We start from the raw sequence: 19745 nt of genomic DNA, 5'->3' as shown, positions 1-19745 counted from the left end.
TTAAACCATGTATTTGAAGTACGATTCCATGTTTATAGCACAGTAAAAACATGAAACAAATTTTCAATTCCTAGAATAACTGGGTTTGTGAACCAGTATCTCCCTAATCCAAGTTTCCCCCATAATTGACTCATTTTCTTAAAATAATTCTTTAATTATTCTATAGTTCTATGGGCAAATAAGACTAACAACAAAGTCTGTTTAAACATTTTCTAATACTTTGTGTGTTATACTGACTATAAAACATTTCAAAATCACCTTTAGAAGAGAGTTAGTAAATTTAGTAACACTTTTGTTAACTGAATGTAAAACACATAAATCTTTGCCAACTGTATCCCCAGTTGCTCTTGTGCAGTGATGCAGCGTTTAGGCCAGTTAGGTGGGCTGATGTGGGCAGTCTACAGTGATGGCACAGGCAAAGCTTGCTGATCCCCATGGAGATCTACAGCCCAACTGCTTTCAATGACCGTTACAGTCAACCATTGAAATAAGCTTATTTTTTAAGAAGAAATTATTGAGAAAAGACTACGAAGATCCCTGAACTCAGAGGATTTGAATCTAGCATTACGACATTTGACCAGGTTCCAACCAATTTTTCTAATCTTACACTCAGAACAGGTATGTCATACAGTTAACAATGAAATAATTATAATTTGTTCCTTGAATGATGTTTCCCTGAAATGAGACTGTTTACCAAAATGATAATCTTGAAAAAGTAAAAACCTAGAGAACTGGTAAAGTTATCAAAACTCTGTTCCTCCCCACCATGTAGTTCAACAAAATATATGTAACAGACCGTGCACCACTCTCAACCCACCTGGGGCCTCTAGAAGACCATGTGTACTGATTGGCCGGTAATTTCTCTCTCAGGGAATACTCAGCAACCATCATGTCGGGAGAAACATAAGCACCAACACCTACGGGATGAATTTCATCGTTAACAAAAGGACACAAAATTAGATCTTCATTCCAAATCCACTGTTCACTCGCTTATGTGTCACTTACGTGTTCACTTGCTTCATTCCAAATCACTGTTACTCACTTGGGTAAATCCCTTAGTCACCCTGTACCTAGTGTTTGCTCATAAATGGAAAGAAAGAAAATCTGATAAGCAAGGAAAGTTTACTATGTACCAGATGTTAAACGAGGTGCTTTGGTTTTGACTATAAAAATATCTACCAGGGTTATTATGTGAATCAAATATAATAATGTACCTAAAACTGTGTGTATGTATAAGATAGAAAGATAAATGTGTTATAAACTATAACTTTAGGAAAGTAAGGGAATTAGTTGGTCTTCATTTTTAAATGACCTCTGCATCCAATATTCTTACCCATAAAGTTCGCAGTACCCCCTCCCCCGAAACGGCTGTAAAAACAAGCAAACAGCAGAGACATTAACATGCTTCGGTGTTTCAGATAAATGTGTAAAGGCAGACTAGTCACAAAGACTCTAAATTCATAGACCTATAGGGATCAAACTCAGTTTCCTCATTCTAGAAATCTGGAAACAGGGCCTCGAGAGGGCTGAAAAAAATTTACTAAGCTCACAGGGACTGGTGGAGAAAGACTTACAATCCAGGTCCACCAGCTCCTAATTCTTCTTTATAGCAAACACAGACACAGAGTAGAAGACTGGATAAAATAGGTGAGTTAACAGGATTTAGGTTAACAATGCAGACACGCAAAACTGTAGTCACTTTGTAAAATTTAGTTTACAAATTTCTAGTGAATCTGGGGATAAGAACATGACAAAATACTGAGTATTGTGGGAGAATAGTGTATTTTGATCTGTAGGTACCTTTCAGACCTATTTGGTTTCATTTTATTTAAAATATCTCGAGAACTAAAATACAAAGGACAGATCACTGGTAGGTACTGTTGTCTCAACACAGGATTTAACAGAATTACTGAACCAAGAAGTTTTAAATCATACAAAATAAGCTATACCTTGCTTGAGATTAAAAAAAAAAAAAAAAATTTAAAGGACTAGTTTCTAAACTTTGATACCCAGATGTTACTATGTATCGATAACATCTACAGTAACTGTATGCCTTTAGTAACAACTATAATATTTTTCTATTCAAGCAGTTACTGTGTATACACCAGAAAAATTATTTGGGACCAAACAGTTTCTACTGTCATGCATCCAATTACAAATGCTAAGAGGTATAAGTCTTATAGTGCTCTCAATGTGAAAGTAAAGAAAATAATTCCAGATATCATTTACTACCTATTTGTTCTCTCGTTTCATCCTCCTCATTCATGCCTCACATTAAAAAAAACAAAACAAAACAGGGAGGGTGTTATGTTCTGTGGGTGTTTTCACACAGGTTGGCAGCTACAGCTAATTTTACCACTTTAATATTATGAGCACAACTCATTTTGATTTCCCTTAATTCTTCTTGTTGACAGGCATTTTTTTCCCCTCCAAGGACAGCGAAACAAACAACTGAGTGCATCACATCCGACAGACCAAGTAGCGGGAAGGAAGTCACATTCATGGAATAAATGTGTTTCAACTGCTCTTATTAATAAAGCTCCCTTTCTCAACATCTGACTATTCCTGTATGTCCCACAAGAAATGAAAAGGAGGAAACTACACTAAAATTAGCCGCCATACACCGTAAATAAAAAGTGAAGCAAGCATCTGTGTTTACGTTGTTCACTCAGTCTGGAAAACCCTTCCCTTGCTCATTTCTGCTCACTGAAATCCTCGCTGCCACACTTCAGAAAGCCTCACCTAAATTCTCAAATCAGAAGCAACTGCACTTCTGTGAGCCCCGGCTGTGCCTGTACTTTCCATAAGCCACTCACTGCAGTCGCCTTCGAACCAGCGGGTCTGGCTACACCTGTGCTTCCTGAGGGCACACGCGGGAGGTTCCCGGTGTCTTGCATGCAGTAGAGATGCGATTAACATCACATTCACTGAGGGGTTTGCTGGCTTGTTCTTAAGCCCAGCTCTGAAACGGGAAACTAACCTATTACACTCGATGTAGTTCCACCGGGACAACCGACGGTAGAAAGGCACGGACCGTTATTTCCAGCACTGGAAACGTAAATTATGTTATGCTTCCACACTGCTTCACTGATGACTTCACAAATTCTCCTGAGAGAGAGAGAGAGAGAGAGAGAGAGAGAGAATTCCTTTGGACATAGAAAACTGTCCCACTTTTCAAAAAAATGTCTTAGTATACTGTGAAGATGTTTTCAAATATGGCGTACATAGAAACCAAACTAGAATATGGGTTCCAAGTAGTAGAACTCAAACAGTGGCTACAAGAAGGCGTGCATGAAAATCACTCTGGGGACGTTCTCAAACTATACGTGCTTAGCCTTATTCCCACTGTTTGTAACACCCCACGCTGTTCGAATGCAGGGCAAGTAACCCGTGGCACACCCAGCCCCAGAACACTGGAACATGACATGGCCAGTCCAAGCGGCACACCCCAGCTGGGTCTCAGCGTAAGGAAGGAGTCGTGAGACCGCAGTAAATGGGGAAGAGTGCTAGACACGACGGTGAATAGATGGAGGGACAATAAACCCAAAGGACCAAAAGCAAACACTGAAATACAGGCAGCGATTGGATCAGACAGTGGGGCAACAGGCAGCTGGACTCCCACCTCCCCTTAAAATGATCTGGTCAGAAGTGACTCCTCAGGGGATTCCTATGCAGATCTATGAGCAGTGGCAAAGATGAAAGGGAACCGGGCAAGAGGAAGAACTTAAGAGTAAGATTTAAAATAAAGAATCTGGCGAGAACTTGACAGCAAACAAGAAGCAAACTGGTATTAAATAAAAGAAACGAAGTTAGACAGTTGGGGAAATGCAGGAAATGGAAAAAAGGCGTAGGGCCAAGACGCAACAATCACGGGGTACGAGGGGAAGAGTATCAGGGAAAGGTGGCTTTAATAGGATGAAGGTCAAACAAAGGAAGAGAGAAAGAAACACACTTAGGTGACAACGGTACTGAAGCAAGAGAAGAAGGCAAGATTACATTCAGGAAAGAAATGAGCACGACAGGGTGACTGTTACGGCGGTGGGGCGGGGAGGGACGTGTCGCAAGAAATCTAATACTGGTTATCTGAGAAAATTACGTTGCTTGAGGACAGCAAACCAGGATCGGTAAAGTTTTCCTTTTGGTAGGGCTTTATGAAAGAGCTTCAGACACTGGGTGACACGCAGATATGGATGGGCTGGTGATGGGAATGGGGGAGAGGTGATGACTAGGTAAGTAAACACTTTAAATAATTTCAAAGTTATTACCCTGGGGGGGGAAAAAGGTGAGGTAACAGACCAAGGCTGAGCCACTGGATTTGGCATCAGGAAGACACCAATGCACAGAAAGGCAGGAAGACCCGGGACACGTGTCAAAATGTGCTGAGGAGCCTCAGAAGTGGTGAATACACACCATTAACCAAGTTTTGCTGGAGGAGTGAGGGAAAGCAGTGTGAAATGAACAGATCCGTCTGTTGCAAAGGCAGCAGATTCTAGAGCGTGCCTGTGGAGTGGTATTAATCCAGGAAAGGTTACGGGAGTTTTTAAGGCGAGGGGAAATGGGAACCACACAGCAAGTGCTTGAGGGACTTCTGACCCCGGGCACTTCATTTACTACAAGAAGGGAAGGCAGAGGGGCTGGGGTCAGGGTAGGCTGCAGGAAGGACAGGAGTCCCCTCTCAGGGCTTTTATCGTCTCTGGGAAAGGAAGAGGTGAGAACATCAGCTGAGGGAAGAAAGGAAGGGTCGCTGAAGGTCTCTGAAGAGAATAGACGGTGTCAACGGCCATGCAGGCCATGTAAGAGTACATGCAGATGATCAAAGGTGACGCTGAGCGACCGAGATGCACGGTCTACGTTCCGTCAGGTAAGCACACTGTTTGGGAACGCGGAAGTGCAGCAGTGGACGGGTGGGCCGGCGGGTCTCGGCGGCTGGGAGGGAATGACCACATCACACACAGGACCATGGGAACGGGGGCCGGGAGCCCACGAGACCCGCCCTTATTACCGAGCCAGGGGACTGCCCGGTTTCATCTGTGGCGTGCCACCCAGGCACAGAAACATCTAATGCTCTTCGTCGGCTCGAGCCTGTGGCTCATGAGCGCCTGAGAACACTCACCCAGAATTTGGCCAGTGGGTAGCTTCTCCATAGCTGTAGTTGACAAGATCACACTTATGATTGATGACTTCTATCATCTATTAAAAAGATGAAGAGTCTAGTTGAGGCAGCAATTTACAGAAAGACTGACCAGTAAAATAAAGGCATGGACTCCCAGTTTCTTAACCAATCATATTCTACTTCCACTTCTGTTCTACTTTGAAGCTGAAAAACTTAAAGGGTAGGTGGAGACACAGTATAGTAAGTAGTCAATAAAAACACAACTAGCAGGTGCAGAATGGAATGGTTCTGATTGAATTCTAAAATCACTGAAGTTCAAGTAAAATCTAATCCATACGTTAAAATGAAACGCAGACTATGAGTTCAATTCTTCCTAGACCAATGGAGCAAGCTGGTGAAAAGGTCTGTTTGGGGTTTTTAAAGTATCTCAAAATAGTGTGTCAGGGGGCTTACTGGAAATGAAAAGTAAAACATAAATAATATTTTCATATTTTCCAAAAAATTTTATCGAGTAATTTTTAATAAAAATAATTTAAAACTGAAATAAGCATTTTTGCTTCTTAAAACCAAGTCCTATATACCAAATACAGTCTAAGGTATTCCTAGTGAATTGAAGAACACTTCATAAGACTAAAAATATCCAAGACTATCCATCGTTAAGCTTCTAAATCAACACCTCACAAACACTCACAGCTCTTATGAGGCCTGTGCCTGTTTCCATTGTGCTTAGTCTTGTATCGCCAATCTTGATTGAAAGAATTTGAGCACCGGGAGCTACACCACTCCGTTCAGGTTCTTCAGGAAAATGCCCAGCAGCTATACTAGCTACGTGTGTCCCATGAGCTCCTACAGGCAGCAAGAGGGGAAGATGACAAAATATTTTCATGGGTTCCAAGTTTTAAGCATTCAATTTATGTATTAAGCATAAAATAATCTAAAAAAAATACTCTCATTTTAACATCTAATTGTATACTATCATCTTAAGTCTCTTCTCAATAATTTATAAAAAAGTGAAACCTTGGGGCGCCTGGGTGGCGCAGTCGGTTAAGCGTCCGACTTCAGCCAGGTCACGATCTCACGGTCCGTGAGTTCGAGCCCCGCGTCAGGCTCTGGGCTGATGGCTCGGAGCCTGGAGCCTGTTTCCGAGTCTGTGTCTCCCTCTCTCTCTGCCCCTCCCCCGTTCATGCTCTGTCTCTCTCTGTCCCAAAAATAAATAAAAACGTTGAAAAAAAATTAAAAAATAAATAAATAAATAAAAAAGTGAAACCTTGAATTACTCTGCTACCCTGGATTCTATCCTGTCCATTGAGAACAAGATCCAAGTCTCAAAGGTGAGAAAGTATCTGCAATACATACAGCTGACAAAGAGCTTAAATCCATATTATCTTTCAGATCCTAGAGAAAAATGGGTAAAACACTTGAAAAGCATTTCACAAATGATAACCAAATGTCAAATAAATATACGAAAAGATGTTCAACTTCATGAGTCATCTGGAAAGTGCAGTTCAAAGCCACAATGAGAGGGCACGTGGGTGGCTCAGTCAGTTGAGGGTCCAACTTCGGCTCAGGCCATGATCTCGTGGTTTGTGAGGTAGAGCCCCACATCAGGCTTGCTGCTGTTAGCAAAGAGCCCACTTTGGATCCTCTGCTCCTCTCCCTTCTCTTTCAACTCTTCCCCCACTCACACCCTTTTTCTCAAACATTAAAAAAAATAAATAAACCTTTAAAAAAAAAAAAGCCACAATGAGATATACCTCGGCATACCTTTCAGAATGGCTAAAACTTTATGGCTGACAACAGCCACACACTACTGGCAGGATATAGACCAGCATTACAGAAAGCTGAACACAGGAATACCCTACAACCCAGGAATTCTACTTCCAGCTATACACCCAACACAAATGCGTGCACATGTACACTAAAAGATACGTGCAAAAACATTCACGGTGGCATTGCTTGCAAAATTCAAAACCTGAAATAACCCCAAGATCCATCAATGGTAAATGGATACATAGTATATTAATGAATTGAATATCACACAGCAATAAATATTAAACTTTTTTTTTTAAAGTTTATTTATTAATTTTGAGAGAGACAGTGCAAGCAGGGGGGTGGGGAAGAGAAAGGGGGACAATCTCAAGCAGTTCTGCACTGCCAGTGCAGAGTTCGACGTGGGTCAAACCCATGGAACTGTTAGATCACGACCTGAACCCAAATCAAGAGTCAGATGCTCAACCGACTGAGCTACCAGGTGCCCCATTATCAACTACTTCTAAACACTATGAGATGAAGCACACAAAAATAAGGTTGCTCTAAAGAAACCACATACGAAAGGATATATACTGAATAATCTCATTTATATAAATGGAAACACATTATGTTAGACTGAACTACGTGAAAGTGCCACTATTTAATCATTTCTGACCTATAAAAACAGCAATAATGGATGGTTCAATCTAATGCAGTGATAAAAAAAAAAAAATCAGGACCATGGTTAACTCTAAGAGGATGCGTGTTTAGGAACAGACATGATGGGCTTCGACAATGTTTTATTTCTTGATGTGTTTACGCAGAAGTGTCCCCTTTGTGGACCCAATATTACCCATTCTTCCTTTCTCATTTTTCCCAATTAAAAATAGGGAAGCTTGGGGCATCTGGGTGGCTCAGTCGGTTAAGCATCCTACATTTGATTTTGGCTCATGATCTCACAGTTGTGAGACTCAATCCTGTGTTGGGCTCTGTGCTGGGATGGAGCCTGCTTGAGATTTTCTCTCTCTCCCTCTCTCTCTCCCTCCATTCCCCTCCCCCACTCTCACATGCACTCTCTCAAAAAAAAAAAGGGGGGAAGCTAGATTTTCATGTAATCCCCCCCGCCCCTGCTCCCCCCAAAAACACCTGACATCACCACTTACAAGTCAGAGCATCTAAATGTCACAGGAGGCTGACTACACCACATGTGCACAAGAATGTGGAGCTGTTGAGCCCTCGCACCCCGCTGGTGGAGTATAAAAGGGCACAGCTACTGTTTCTTAAAAGGTTAAACATATTTACCATACCCAACTGGTTTGTCTAGATACCAGTCCAAATTAAACAAAAACATATTTGCACAGAGACCTACACACCAGTGTTGGAAAAATCTGAGTGTCCACCAGCAGGTGAGTGGGTAAGTAAGTCCTGGTGTATCCACACAATGAGCCACTACTCAGTGATAAGGAATTAGCTATTTATAACCATAATATGGGTAGATTTCATACCGGAACTATTCTACTTCTATAAAATTCCAGAAAACACAAAGTATCTGCACTGACAGAAAGCAGTTCAGTGGCTATATGGGGCAGGTGCATCAGGGTGGATTACGAAGGAAGACAAGTAGACTGGGAGGGGTGATAGATATGTCCATTACCTTGACAGTGGTGATGGCTTCCTAGGTGTACATGTCTATCAAAACTTATCAAATTGTGTATGTATGTGCAGTTTATTGTACTTCAACTATAATTCGATAATACTGTGAGAGGGGGGTAAGAAAGGGTTAAAGCTATCCTGGCTCCCTTCCTAGAAGTAACCACTATGTAGAAGCTGGTGTAGATTCTTCCCATCTGTATTTTTATCATACAAACACATACACCCATGAACACTGTGTGGTATTATTTGGCATGTTTTACAATTTCACACAAATGTTTTATCAATATATTTTTATTTAAAATTTATGTATTTGAGATTTATGAATACTGGTATATGTAGATTTATTCATTTTGCTATATAATAGTCCCCAACAATACACAGTTTTAAACAAACTTTTTTGTCCATGGGTATATGGATAGTTTCCCACTTCTTTGAAATTACACAGAGTGCCACATGAGGATCTTTTTACCCGACTCTGTACTTGGTGAACTGCTCAAGAGTCAGCAACACAGAAGTAAAATTCCTTCCAAAAGAATTTTCATAAGATGAATTATGTTGGGTGTTTTTTTTGTGGCTGGACTACAGCTGTATTCTTGGAATAGATCCTACATGGTTACAACTTTAAAGAAAACAACACCTTGCCAGGGAATCAAATCCCATTTATTATCATACACCTAGTTCTTTAGGTGGAATCTCTAAGTTAAATTCTCTATAAGGCTTCTTCTTGGCTACAGAAATTTATCACCTTACCACGTTACAAGTTTATCTCTAGTTACCAAATCGGAAACAAAATACCTCCACTGGTCACAATGGACAGCAGGTTTCCATCGTCATATATGTTAACAGAGTAATTTAACATCTCAGCTGTGCCAAAAGAACCATATTCTTGGGCTTCTTTGTAGTTTCTCAACACGGTAGATTTACTCAAGTCCCCATCTTCATTCGAATCAATGCAGGCTCTGTAAATTGAGAATAGTGAAACTCATCTATTTTCTCGGCTTTCCAAAAATAATGTGGTATGGTCTATTAGGTACCTTCTTACTGCCCTGTTTTATGACAACAAACACAGTAACTGCCAGGTTTAGAGTCCTCTGTCTCAGAGTTATCAGTAATGATTAAGTAAGAAGCTTAAAGGAACCAGCCCTTAAATGAAGCCATGGATAAAAGGCTTTAGGAACACTGTCCATCACAAAAGTCCAGGGAGAAAACCATTTAACTACTTAAGAAACTTCACCAAAGCTTGGCCTAGAGTTTCAGACTAATTCAGGATGATCACGATTTACAGCCTAGGCCTTACTCCCTTCTTTTAGAATTGGCTTAATGAATCCAATGGCGTATGCAGGTTTCTTGACACTAGATGAACGACAAACTGCCTCATCCCCTCCCCATAGTTGTAACAGCCTCAGGCAAACATTTACTTTTTACAAACAGCATTTTCTACATAGTTTTATGGTTGTCCTGTCTGCTCTTTCCCCATTTTATTACCTCTGTAGTTTTTACAATATGTATTCCAAATACTACAAAATAGTCTGATTAAAACTAAATAAATCTAAAATAAAAGTCATAAGTGGAATGCACATCATTTAAGGTCAATATTATGTTTTTAGCTATTAGGCCTTTGTGTGCATTTTCTAGATAAGAAGAATTGTGTTTTAACAAGCTAGAGTCAATCACAATTGCTACAATGAATTAATGGAAGCCCACTAGTACAGACAGGACATTTATTATAAATATTAAGGCATATATTTCATTAACAAACTTTGACAATTTAGACAGAAGGATCTCTGAAACTGTTTGTTTTTATGTATACCCAATCAGTGTGCGGCTAAAATGATTTATGGCATTTCAAAAAAAGACATACAGTAGAGCAAGACAGAGGAGACTGAACACTAATGGAAATGAGCAAGCAGGAAACAAGTAGCATGTCAAATGGAATCTGGACTGAGGTCAACAGGTAAAACGTATGCCACCAAATCCTATTTGCCAAAACAGTAACACCTGGGGTTCTTAAAAGTTACAGATGTAACTGGCCAGTTCTCCATCCCGGCAATCATCTCGGAAGTCCTGCCCCATTTTCATCCAGCCCATGAAACATTCTACATCCCTGGAAGTCTCTCCATCTCCTCTGGACCTTTTCCTGGACCTTTAACCCCTGCCCCTTCCCTGTCTGCTAACTTGAGCTGATCCTTCAATAAAATCTTTCTTGATGCTTCCTGGACGGGCTCAGATGTTCTCACACTGGCTTTCACAGAGTCTAGAGTCCACGGAATAGCTTCTTTAGAGTCTACCTGGCACGAAGAAAAGTACTCAAATATTTGCCCAATGATGAAAGAATGAATGAATCAACATCTTTGACAACATTCTCATAGCAAATACAGTGACACATTCCAAAAATCAGTTTCTTGTAACCACCGTCAACATGCAGTGACTCAACACTTCAAGCACCATATCAAAATATCAACATAAAACTGAGTGACTCCCCTAAGTAATTCCACAGAGGCCAAGTATGCATATTGGTGCAGGGTATAACTTTCTGAAGGTGGTTGGCTCAGTTCAAGGAACAGGTGTTAGCATACCAGAAAGGGAACATGGAGATGAGGTTCACAGATAGGATTAGAGTACTTGTGGAAGGTGGGGGGCAGGAAAGGGGGCATGGATTAAAAATTCCTGGACATTTTTAATACATTTCTTCATCCTATCCTCTATGAAAAAAGTCCACAGCTCTCATCCAACTCAAAGGAAACCTGGGAAAACAAGGTCAAAAACCACTGAAAAGAAACCAACTAACAGTTCTTTCCTTCAAGTAATCTTCTGTAAACAGTTTTCTCAACAGAGAGTGACTGGGTTTGACCCTGTACATCCTGACAAATACTTAAGAGTATGGTTCTATTGGGTTCCCTGCTAAGGGTAGTGATGTGGGTTCAACAGTGGAAGCGTGGCAGGAGGAGGGCAGGTTTGACAGTCTGTAGAAACAAAAACCAAGGCACTTGAGGTCACTTTACCTCCCCTCAGAAGTGGCCGGCATTTTTGAAATGACAGTGCCAAGATTCGCCTTAGGTAATTTGGAGTCTCTAAGAGTCTCCTCAAAAAATTCTGTGTCTAACCCTGAGATGGGGCAGGGAATCGAAGCCCTACACGGTATACAGTACGATGCAATCAGAAAAATTACTTCCAGTAGCACCTGAAACCACAATTCTGCTCCATTTTTCATTAATTATAACATTTTCTAAAGTGTTACTCCAGTGACTTCAGATTTTATTTCCTCTAAGTTTCATTTCCAACGCAAAAATTCTAAAAGCTGTCTTAGAATAATGTCAACAAACCGTTGCATGGATCCCTTCCTTTGTCAACTGCCTTAAGGACCTTGGAAACATATTTTCCTCAGGACAAAGTTGGCAGTGTTTTCAGTACATGCAGGAAACATTGGAACTGAACCACCTATTGTCCCACTACCCCATCCCTGCTAATATTGGAATATTTCCTTAAGTCCCTGTCCAATATTTCCCACATACGCTCAGTTCTGTATCTAGTATTCTCTTGCAGTTACTTTCCAAACTGCCTAGCTCTGGTCAGGAACATTTCTGTGTCTACCAATGATTAACCTACTGTTATCTGGTTAAGTTACTGTCTGGTTAATGAAACAAGCTTCTTTAAAACACACAAGGGACAGGTTTAGCACCTAAAATACCAAGAAGTTCAAAGAGCTTATCCAAAACTACCCGAAAGCCAATTCGTCTCTCCAACAGTTTTGCTTAGGGATATTAATGTCATTTAAACCAATTCTCTGGACGGTTCTGAGAATTTAATGTTCTTCAGAGTAGATAAAAACAGCTTTAAGTGAAGATCTATATAATACATGACATTTACCTCCAGGCTTCACCATCATGCCACACCAAGCAGTCATACACAGGGCCAGGATCACTATATTTTTTCTCAAAAGAATTTAGCAATTCCACTTGACTTTGAAGTTCCTCCTTGATTAGTTTATTTGCCTAATCAATAAGAACATATATTAATATTAGTACATTTTGTGCTCTTGAAACACACAACATATTAACATGTAACCAAAGACACCGTGTGACCAACAGGAAAGCCATTTTACTCTGGAAAAATGTAAGAAATTTTTTTTATATCTATGCAACTTGTAGTTCAATTTAATGATGCAGATATTAATTAATATATTGAATACTTTAAAAATAATACTTCTTTTAGTCAATCTCTCATTTATTTATTCCATCCGCTTTGGGAAAGACACAGTGTTCCATGTTGATGGTATCATTAGACCAAGACTTATGTTAGTCACGTATCTATAATCTGCACAACTAATTTCCAAAATTAACTCTAAAATTGCTATAAAATAGGTTATCTATTGACCTTTAGATTTTTTTAAATCAGGATTGTTTCCATTGAAATCTGTTTAAGAATCCAAATAAATAAGAGAAACCACAAATTACCTTCTGTCTTTTAGAACATGCTAAACACATACTATATTCCTGACCTTGTACAGATAAACTATTTAACCATTCTGATCCATCACCATGAGAACTGTCACATGCCAACGATTTTTGTTTAAACTACGTACTACATTAGACTGCTCTACATTCACCTGAACAGTCCTACTGAATTAAAATGTAATTTCCGTATGTTCCAAAAATCTGGTTACGCTTCATTTTTAGTTATTCAATATATTCAACATTTACTCCTCCTTAAAGGAAAAAAAACAATTATACAGACATTGTTGGTAAACAAAATCAAATGGATAATTAAATCTAGATCCCTCCTCTTATAAAGTTGACTTGATATGAGTACTGCCTGAAGTACAACACTTAATGTGACTAGTAAGAGGCTGAAGGACAAACAGTGACCTAACAGAAAATAATGCAGCTAAAGAGGGTGAATTACCCAATTAAAGGGGATGCTGTACACAGATTAAGTAAATGCAAGTTAAATGTGTACGTAGATCTATTGAGGCCAGTAGTCCTCGCCCCTAACTGCACATTAATTAAAGCTCCAGGGTGCTTTAAAAAATGCCAGCCTTCCTCCAAGGCTTTGATTTAATTCCTCTCTAGGGCACAAAGCTCTTCATGTGATTCTAATCTGCAGCCAGGGCTGACAACCACCAATACCATTCCACTTTTGATTAAGAAAAGGTACATGTATGCATTAAAAGAAAGATTCAGAAGGATAAACATCAGGTTGTTGGTACCACCCCTGGGGAGTGGCACTTTGGAAGCTCTTGCTTATTACTTTACACACCCGTGTTATCCAATAGTTTCTGCAACTAGCACGTATTGTTTTCCTTATAAACCAAGACATTATCTTCATTTTATTAACTGATTAAAAGAAATGTAACAGCTATTTAACGATGTGAAATAATGGGAGCTCTCATATCCTTCTTGCGGGAATATGAACTGGAACTACCCCTTTACGACCCACCAAAGACATGCACGCGGCTACTACCCCTCTACGACCCACCAAAGACATGCACGTGAGAATGTTCAAAACAGCATCTTCCACAAGAGCCAAGAACTGAAAACAAAGTATTGATCTGCAGAATGCACGCATGAATTGTGGTGCATCCATCGTAAGCAAGAGAAGTGAACAAACTCCTTCCACACTCACACATGGATGAATGTCGCAAACATAACTGACTGAAAGTAGTGACGTGTAAAAGGACACACTGTAGGATTCCATTCTGCAAATTTAAAACAGGCAATGGTGGTTGCTTTTGGAGGAGGAAGGGAGTAATGATTAGGAAGAGGTATGGAAGGGAGTGTTCAATTTGTGGTAATTCATGAGAAGTTGTGAAAAATAAACGTGTAAATTGATTTCAGAATAAAAGAAAAATTACTAAAATTAAGCAATTTAAAACTTGTGGAAAAAAGTCTGCCGATTCTCTGAGAACTGAACTATGGTTCTGTGGTAACGTGTAAATAAAAGCCACTGGCACCAACTTGAGAAGGGCAATTGTTGGCAACATCAAATTCTTCTTGTTTTCTACAGGCTTCTGCAAGGGCCACCCTGTGAACAGGATCCCAGATTTTTTCCTTCCGTTCTTTCTGCAAGACAGAAAAGTTACCTTACAACAAGGTTGACAAATATCCAGGTAAACCTAGCCAGTCATTTATATATGGACCTAATTGTTATCAGTTGTGATGGTACACAATTTTCACACAGAGGCTAAAAAAATCATTTAGCATCAAGTTGATAAAGCAATGGGTCAATTACTAAAACTATTCACTACACGTGGGTTTTAAGAGAACACATTTACCACGGCACAACCAAATGTATTTTGATAACATCGTATGTCCCAATTTCAGCCCATCCAAGGATTAATAACAGCATGTCAGGTAAAAAACCCGAATTCCCAGGCATTTACAATAAAAGCAAATACTACATGCTGGCCCTTAGGGAACTGAGGACTGCTTTAAGCCGTGCAGGCGGAGCACAAGAGTAAGACTGGCCGCAAGAGGGACATGCAGGCTTCCTAGACTTCCTCCCTTCCTGGCTTGTTTTTTTCCTGTCTTAGATTTGACAGGGTTCTTTGTTACTGAAATTGGTCTCACCTTCATCTCTGCTGTCTTTAACCCATAGTGCCACCCAGTGGAGGTCTGCTAGTTAAAAAAAAAAATCCTTTCCAGTAAAACAATCAACTCCACTGAGCTAAGGAGGGGGTTGATATTAACTTACTCTATATTTGCATGTTAATTTGCATCTTATTGATATAACTGATTAAATTTAAGATAGTGCATAATACTGTTATGTGTATTTCAGCCTGAAATTTTAAAATAAATTAGTATCCAGTAAGTTATATGCATTTTTTGTAACTTCATTTTTTGCAGAACGATGAGAATCAAATAAGTAAAGGTTATATATGCAACATGCTGAGTAGTTCTTATGGTTCACAGACCCCGTGGAGAAGCAAATAACAATGCTATGATGAGATGAAACGTTCCATAGGTCTTACCCATCAGGCTCATTTTCAAGGGTCACATCTTCTTTTGCAGTTGCAACTCTGAACCTGTATCAGCTACCAGTATTATAGCAATCTAATAAAGTGGTACTGGCAAATATGGGAGCCATGTGTTGCTACTTAGATTTAAATTTTAAAATATTACATAAAATTAAATTTTCCTACTAGTCACATTTCAAGTTCTCAACAGCTACTTGTGGCCAGTGGCTGCCATGATGGACAGATACTGAACACTTCCATCATCACAGAAAGATTTACTCAGTAGCTCCGTTTTAAAGCAGACTCCTCCTTCTTCAATTTGCAATTCTTATTTCTCTAATGACAGACTTGTGTTTTCCACACTTCAGCTGCTTTGGTCTGAGCAACACTTTTCTTAGTACTGAATGATGACTAACTGGGATCAAGAAGCCTACTTAAACGGTTAAGAAAAATGGGACAAATTATCATAGAAGCTACAGGACCAGGAATAAATAAGTCGGCCAGGGCTTTAAATCAACTTTAAACAGTCTTTAGCCTTTTGGAGATTAAAAAAAAAAAAGTCCTTCAAAACTCCAATGAAAGCTATATTCGAACTCCCAGAAAAACACAAATATACAAAAACTTGAATTTCAATGTATTCACAACATTCTCTAAACTTAGCCATGTATCCAAGATTAAGAATGGTGACTTTAAATGGGTAACATTCCACTGACCAGAACCTTTAAGCAGTCATTGTCTGAAAGGCTCCCGGTCTCCACAATAATTAAGAGTTAACAGGATCTTATGAAAAATTTTTTTCTTCAGTAGGAAACAAATTTGAGGAAGAAGTCATTGATTCTAGACTGGACATTACCTGTATCCTTTCCTTGAGCGCCTTTGGATAGAAGTCATAGCCATTTTTAATGCCAATATGATATTTGCCTGAGGGATTTATCCAGCTCACAGGAATCTATAGAAAAAGAGCAAATTGTTGACTCACTAAATGCTTCCCAATTCCAATGATTTACTACTGGAGAGAAAGGTTATTTCACTTCTATCCTAATGGCTCAACTTGGATAAGCAAGGTTGTGTATTAGAGCAATATTTCTCATATTCTAAGATGCCACTTAATATCTCTCTGGAGTTTTTCTCATTCATAAGTAATATGTTTCACTCAGGATATCTTTCTTTTTCTTTCTAGAGAGAAAGCAGGGGCAAGGAAGAGGGGCAGAGGAAGAGAGAGAGAATCCTAAGCAGGCTCCATGCTCAGCCCAGAGCTCCACACAGGGCTCAATCCCACCACTGTGAGATCATGACCTGACCTGAAATCAAGAGTTGGGCACCTAACCCACTGAGCCACCCAGGCGCCCCAAGATACCTTTGAATTACAATGTTTCATGGTCTATAAAGTGCTTTCAACATAAGCTACCTTATTAAACTGCTACAATCTTTAGTTCTCAAGCATCAAGGAAACCTCACCTCTCCCTCCCTTCTCAGACCTACTTACTGCCCAACTAGGGGCAAAGAGAAGCAGTTAACAGACCCTCTCCATGCTTAGATTTCCTGTTAAGAACTGCATTCTCTACAATCAACAGGGATAATGCCTAGATACTTAAAATGAGCTCTTTAAGAAAAAAGTTATATAAGATTACATTAATTATATATAACATCTTATAATAGTCTTTCTAAATATCTCAAAGTATTTAAAAATAACACTTAAAGCCTCTAATTAACAGAATGATGTAAACAGCATGCCCAGTGTACAAATGGAAAAAGCAAAGAAACAAAAAGAAATCACACTGCTTGCCCAAACCACAGGAAGGCTGAAAAGAAAGCTAGAATCTAGCTCTATCATGGAGACCAAAACATCCAGTGTAAAGATAAACCTGGCTGTGAATCCAAACTCTACCACTAACCAGAGTGGAGCCACAGGTTCCTACTTCCTGGTGTGTAAAAGGAAAAAAATTAATAATCTCCACCTTATGATTTGCACAAATACACTAAACATCAACCAACTTCAAATGTCAATCAAGAACATGTGGAATGTTCACTCTCTTTGTAATCACAGGACCCCCGGTCATCAAAAACAGCTTTCAAATGTGTATAAAACACGAGGTTGAACTATCAACCACCCAGAGGTGGCTGACTCATGAGTTCTCACTCGGGTAGTTATCTGTAACTGGCTCACCCCTGGTCCCTCATCAAGTTAGTCCCCAGGAAAGAAACTTTTGGATGAAATTTTCTCACGACTGAATAGAGGAAAAAACCCACCATTCACAGCACTTCAAAGATCGACTTTTTAAAAGCCTGCATATGTCAGTAAACATTTCTGAATCGAATGGATGTCTGGAGTATATGATGGCATATAAACTGGTGCTTTTCATTCACAATTTACCAATCTCTTTTAGAGAACAGGAATTCTTAACTCTTAATGTTCCTGCAGTAGCCCTTGACATCACAACAATACAGTGTTGCAACAACAAAAAAAGTAATCCCTGGCTGGCAAATTCAAACACTATTTCATCACAGGTGTCCCACTACACAGGTCTTGTAACCCTAGGCTAGTGGCAACTTCTCGCACAAGGAGATTATAAAAGGCCGTGAAATGCCGGAGGATTAAACGGAGTGACTGACTGAAATAACAGCAAGATCAACAGGTGCGAACACGTATTTAACCACAATTACTTACAATATATGTAACGCAATAAAAATAATAGACATAATTTATATTTAATCATAAATGAGACCAAAATCTGCAGTGTCCACACAACCAGATACTTTTCAAATCACTACTATGTATTTTCCTCATAGTAAAGGCAGACTGGTTATTTATTAAAAATTCAACTACAAAAATCATAAATGTTATAATCACAGTTCTGCTATCTAGAGTTAACCAAATTTGAGTAAAGCTAACTTTATCCTATGAAGCAATTATGGAGTATGTCATTTTGCCTATTTGAGTATTTTATACACATGAACTTATTTTCGGTCTCTTTTAAGAATCCAAGCTTTATATTTTGACCACTTAAGTGGTTTCTTTAAAATGGTTTTATTACATGGTAACTACTGTTGAACTAGAGACCTGCTCGCATGGAGTCAGGAGGCCAGCAGGGGGTGCTCTCATGCACTACCACTCATGGAGGGGGACTTCGCGGGTGCACAGACTTTCCCATCCAGGCAGGAGGCAGTTTACTGCAAGAGGCGCTTCGTGTCCACCAGGCCTCCTGCCTTCGCCTCTTTCCTCTATATGAAATAGCAGTCCTCTCCTTTGTTCTGGGGACTTGTCTACGATTTTGCCAAAGGCTGCTCATTCCGGATTGCAGTTCTCTGCTATTCTGGAATAAACCCACTTTTGCTGGTAAATAACTGGCAGTTTTATTTTTAAGGTTAACACTGCAATGGAATAAGATCATTTTCATAAGAGAAACAGAATCTCTTTGATTACTAATTACACCTCTTTTCCCTGACTCTTTTAAGGGGATGCCTAATGAATTGAACATTTCCTTAACAAGCCAAATGTCATCATAAGTGTTAATGTCCCTTTTTTTTTTTTTTTTTTAACTTCAAACTCTATGTCAGCCTTGTCAGCCTCATGGTCTTGCCAGCTATCACTGCATCTAAATATGGTGCCACATTTGGCCAAGTAATTCACTAGGCCTGGACTTTTTTACATATATATATATATATGAATAAATATTGATGATTTAAAGACTGACTTCAAGTTAAATGTGGTAAATTTTAAAAAGCACTGTGCTCCCTTCCAAATGGCTACTAAAGTTAGAATAAGGAAAATGAGGAAAAAAACATCCAAAGGACACAGAGAATTGGAAATGAGACTTTGAAGCTATATCACCCCACTGTGAAGGTTGCAAAGTAAAAGGCAACACTGAAAATTTGTGGGGAGATTATAGCAACTGGTCTTCAGCTGGAAAAACAGATACAGCCTAAAATCAATACCAGCTGAATTCTAGGACAGGAAAAGAAACATGGCAAAAGTTTTTAGAAAATAATAGAGGAGAATACCTTCTTGATCTTGGGGTCAGGAAGGACATGCAAAGGTCATTAAGACATGAAAAACCCTAATCAAAAAGGCAAAGACTAATATCCAAATACATTAAACGACTTCTAGCTCTCAAAGGACACCGCCCAGAAAGTGAACACAGACATACAGAATGGGAGAAGACACCTGACCCACAGTCCATCACAGGACAGGTTCTCAGAATACATATGAAATTCTGCAAATTAGTAAGAAACACGACAACTCACTGGGGGAGAGAGGGCAAATGGACTCGAACACGT

General features: G+C 39.5%; 1 protein-coding gene across 8 annotated transcripts in view; it reads right to left on the bottom strand.

The window, feature by feature from the left end:
- TPP2 (tripeptidyl peptidase 2) overlaps positions 1-19745 on the bottom strand; it is a 68584-nt gene that overhangs the window by 36247 nt on the left and 12592 nt on the right. For all 8 annotated transcript variants that reach the window (XR_007151038.1, XM_047853447.1, XM_047853403.1 and 5 more), the window contains exons 3-10: positions 16321-16416; positions 14470-14574; positions 12383-12507; positions 9311-9474; positions 5805-5959; positions 5114-5190; positions 2981-3108; positions 818-917 (exon numbers count right to left, since the gene is read on the bottom strand). Coding sequence is in view for 7 of the 8 variants with exons in the window: in XM_047853447.1 (XP_047709403.1) it covers positions 818-917; positions 2981-3108; positions 5114-5190; positions 5805-5959; positions 9311-9474; positions 12383-12507; positions 14470-14574; positions 16321-16416 (950 nt within the window). In the remaining variant the exon portion in view is untranslated. The remainder of the gene's footprint in view (positions 1-817; positions 918-2980; positions 3109-5113; positions 5191-5804; positions 5960-9310; positions 9475-12382; positions 12508-14469; positions 14575-16320; positions 16417-19745) is intronic.

Source organism: Prionailurus viverrinus, chromosome A1 (genome assembly GCF_022837055.1).
Source record: "Prionailurus viverrinus isolate Anna chromosome A1, UM_Priviv_1.0, whole genome shotgun sequence".
In the NCBI taxonomy this organism is placed as follows: domain Eukaryota; kingdom Metazoa; phylum Chordata; class Mammalia; order Carnivora; family Felidae; genus Prionailurus; species Prionailurus viverrinus.
This window is presented reverse-complemented; position numbering and strand designations above follow the sequence as displayed.